Source organism: Thermobia domestica, chromosome 18 (assembly GCF_964235325.1).
Source record: "Thermobia domestica chromosome 18, izTheDome1.hap1.1, whole genome shotgun sequence".
Classification (NCBI taxonomy): domain Eukaryota; kingdom Metazoa; phylum Arthropoda; class Insecta; order Zygentoma; family Lepismatidae; genus Thermobia; species Thermobia domestica.
In genome coordinates, this window is record NC_137471.1 from 80,119,413 (window position 1) to 80,122,532 (window position 3,120).

Consider the following 3,120-nt stretch of genomic DNA (forward strand, 5'->3'; position numbering starts at 1 on the left):
CAGGCAACGTAAATAGATTTGTTAGGCTACGAATATGATGAAACTAAACATTAACTTCACAACAAATAATAGACTCAAACTTAGATAATAAATGTATAATGTTACTTGATAAACATAAACATTACAGGCACTTGAATTTAAAATATAACTGTACTTTATAACCCTTTACTAAATATTGACGTTAAGGTGGCGTGGCATGTAAATGAAAACAACTCACGTCATTCTTCGGCTAGCCCACAAAGTACTATAGGGAGCTAGCTTGTTTACCAGCGGGGGCTGAGGTAGAGGGGGAAAAATTCCAACATGCTTTCTGCCTGACATTCCCTTACCCTCCTTCTATATGTCAGCGTTGCCAGGGGTAGAAAATTGTCACGTGAATGTCATTCTGAAGAGTTCGTGTGAGTTGGTTATTTATTGAGTGCTGTTGTGGTTGCGGTTTTATTGCTTATTAGTCAATAGTCATTTGACAATGGCTTCACAGCGTAAGAGAGGGCAAACTATACACAGCGAAGCTAGGGAAGTAATAAGGAAGGTCATAGTGCAGTGCGACGAAGAAGCGAGGGAGAAGAAACTGAAGCATTTATTATCAAATCCTAATTTGCGTATGTCCACGTATACAGGGATCTCTGTGCGAAGTGTGACAAACATACGGAAAGAGGGACTGGACGCTGGTGAATCATCACTCACCACTCCAGAAAAAAAAAAAAAAAAAAAAACGACCTGAAGCGGAAAAGTATAGGTTTCATTGTGATGAATTTGACAGGGGCGTTATACGTGATATTATACAAGACTTCTATTTGCGGAACAAAATTGTTCCAAGTGAACCAAAGTTATTGTCAGTCATCAAACAAAAAGTTGATTTCCCGTGGAAGGTTCACACTTTACGGCGGTTGCTTCACAGTATGGGGTTTCAGTGGAAAAGATGCAGGAGTAATAGGAAGATTCTCATCGAGCGTCCAAATATTGTGAATTGGAGGGGAAGGTATTTGAGGGCCATTAGAAATTACAGGTCACAAAATAGAAATATCGTTTACATAGACGAAAGTTGGGTAGACAACAATCTGACTTTTGGGAAATGCTGGCAGAGTGAAACTTTACACGGTGTGTCTTCAAACCCAAGTTCTTCGAACAGGTTGATCTTAGTGAATGCTGGAGCAAGTAGTGGGTTTATTGATGGGGCAAGTTTAACTTTTAGAGCAGTAAGGGCTTCTGGGGACTACCACGGACAAATGAACTCACTTAATTTTGAGAAATGGGTTACGGAAAAACTTGTCCCGAATCTTCCTAAAGAAAGTATCATTCTTCTTGATAATGCTCCCTACCACAACATACAAATTAACAAACCACCATCAAAGTATGCTGTAAAACAGGAGATGATGAACTGGCTTCAAGACAACCAAGTTCCCTTTTCCCAAAATATGAAGAAGTTTGAACTACATCAGCTGATTGAACAACATAAGCCACAGGAGAAAGTATATCGCATTGATGAATTATTGAAGATCAATGGTCATAACGTACTTCGCCTTCCGCCTTGCATGTGTGAACTTAATGCCATTGAACTAGCTTGGGCAAAAATCAAAAGAATTGTTAGGGAAAATAATCCAACAGGGGATTTGCCTTTGACTAGATTGGAGGATGTGACCAGAGATGCTCTGAAGGCTGTGACACCGGAGGATTGGGAGGGGTACAACAAACACGTGATTAGAGTGGAGCAGCAGTTCTGGTAGAAAGATGGATTAATAGAGGATACCATAGATAATTTTGTAATTGAACTTGGTGGTATTGACAGTGATGATGATGATGATATAAGCGAAGAGGACGAGAATTCGTCTTCGGATTCTGAACTTGCTCAGCGCATGACCGATAGTGATGATTAGTGACCGGATGTTAGACAAAATGTCTATTCTTTAATATTAAAAATATAATCAAAAATAACGTTTCGAAGTTTAAATCGGAGGTTATAGTTTCAATTTAAGACAATTTTATTTTGCCTATTTCGCCCGTCCCTGCCTAAATAATTGCTTTAGTGCCTAATATTGCCTATTCTATGAATTTTCTTCCAAATTAGACTTTATTGGGAGAAAGTATATAATTTAGAATTTCAAGAAAGGATTCTGCCTCTTCCGAGAAATATAAGTGTTGTTTATATTGATAAGATGCCGTAAAACTTTGGACTGCTATGCGTACTGATAAAGTGCTGTAAAAGTTTGGACTGCTGTGTGTACTGATAAATATATAAAATTTGGACTGTTATGTATAGTGAAAAAGTGTAGTAGAGAATGTATTTACCAAATAAACTCGGAATATATGGCAAGCTTCGTTTTCATATATACAGGAAAAGAAGATATTCACAAACAGGTAGCCTATGTTTCTATATTCTTTGAACATTATCTATGACTTGAATTTATTTTTTTAATTGTACTAAGTATGTATCTTCATTATTTTGAGTTACATTTTAGTGCTTATTTTATAAATTTTAAGTGCCTATTTGCCTACCTATTTTCCAGGTTTTAATGCCTAAACATCTGGTCTCTAGTGATAATGATTAATTGAACGTAAACATAAAACATACAGGTATACTCTTCATTGCACTTGTAAACTGTTACGTGTTAATAGGAATGTATATAATTTATTTATTTCAAGTGTTATTTATAAGCTCTGTGATTAGGTTGTAAATAGATATGTTATACAAAGACAATGCTATTTTTAGAGCCAAGAAAATATCTTGGAAAGAGCGGAATATTCTTAGATATAATTATTATTAATAAGAATTAAAATTATTATTATTATTAATTATTTATAAGAATTAACGCTCTAAACGAGCTTAGAAGCTTCTAAATGTAGAACCTACACTTTTTCTTGCACAAAGTGGGATTTGAACCATTCCATTCAGCTGTCCCCAGCGGAATTGACCCCTTTATGTTGGAATCGGAGACTAAAATGCTAGACCACTCCGCCACGCGGGTGGCTATAACATATAGAAGTGAATAATATGCAAAATGTACCCAAATACGGTAACTGCTTATGCACATTTGTAAATGACGAGTTAAAAAATCTTTCGATAGCCATTGCATGATTTGCATAAACTCTGAATTAAGTGAGTATTAGGTGATTTTTTAC

The 3,120-nt window shown here is 36.1% G+C and overlaps 1 protein-coding gene across 1 annotated transcript; it reads left to right on the forward strand.

Annotated features, from left to right (window-relative positions):
- Positions 1-902: 902 nt before the first annotated feature.
- Positions 903-1,727, forward strand: LOC145675133 (uncharacterized). The gene has a single exon (XM_081745501.1). It carries the CDS (start codon positions 903-905, stop codon positions 1,725-1,727), a length of 825 nt encoding a protein of 274 aa, XP_081601627.1.
- The last annotated feature ends 1,393 nt before the right edge of the window (positions 1,728-3,120 follow it).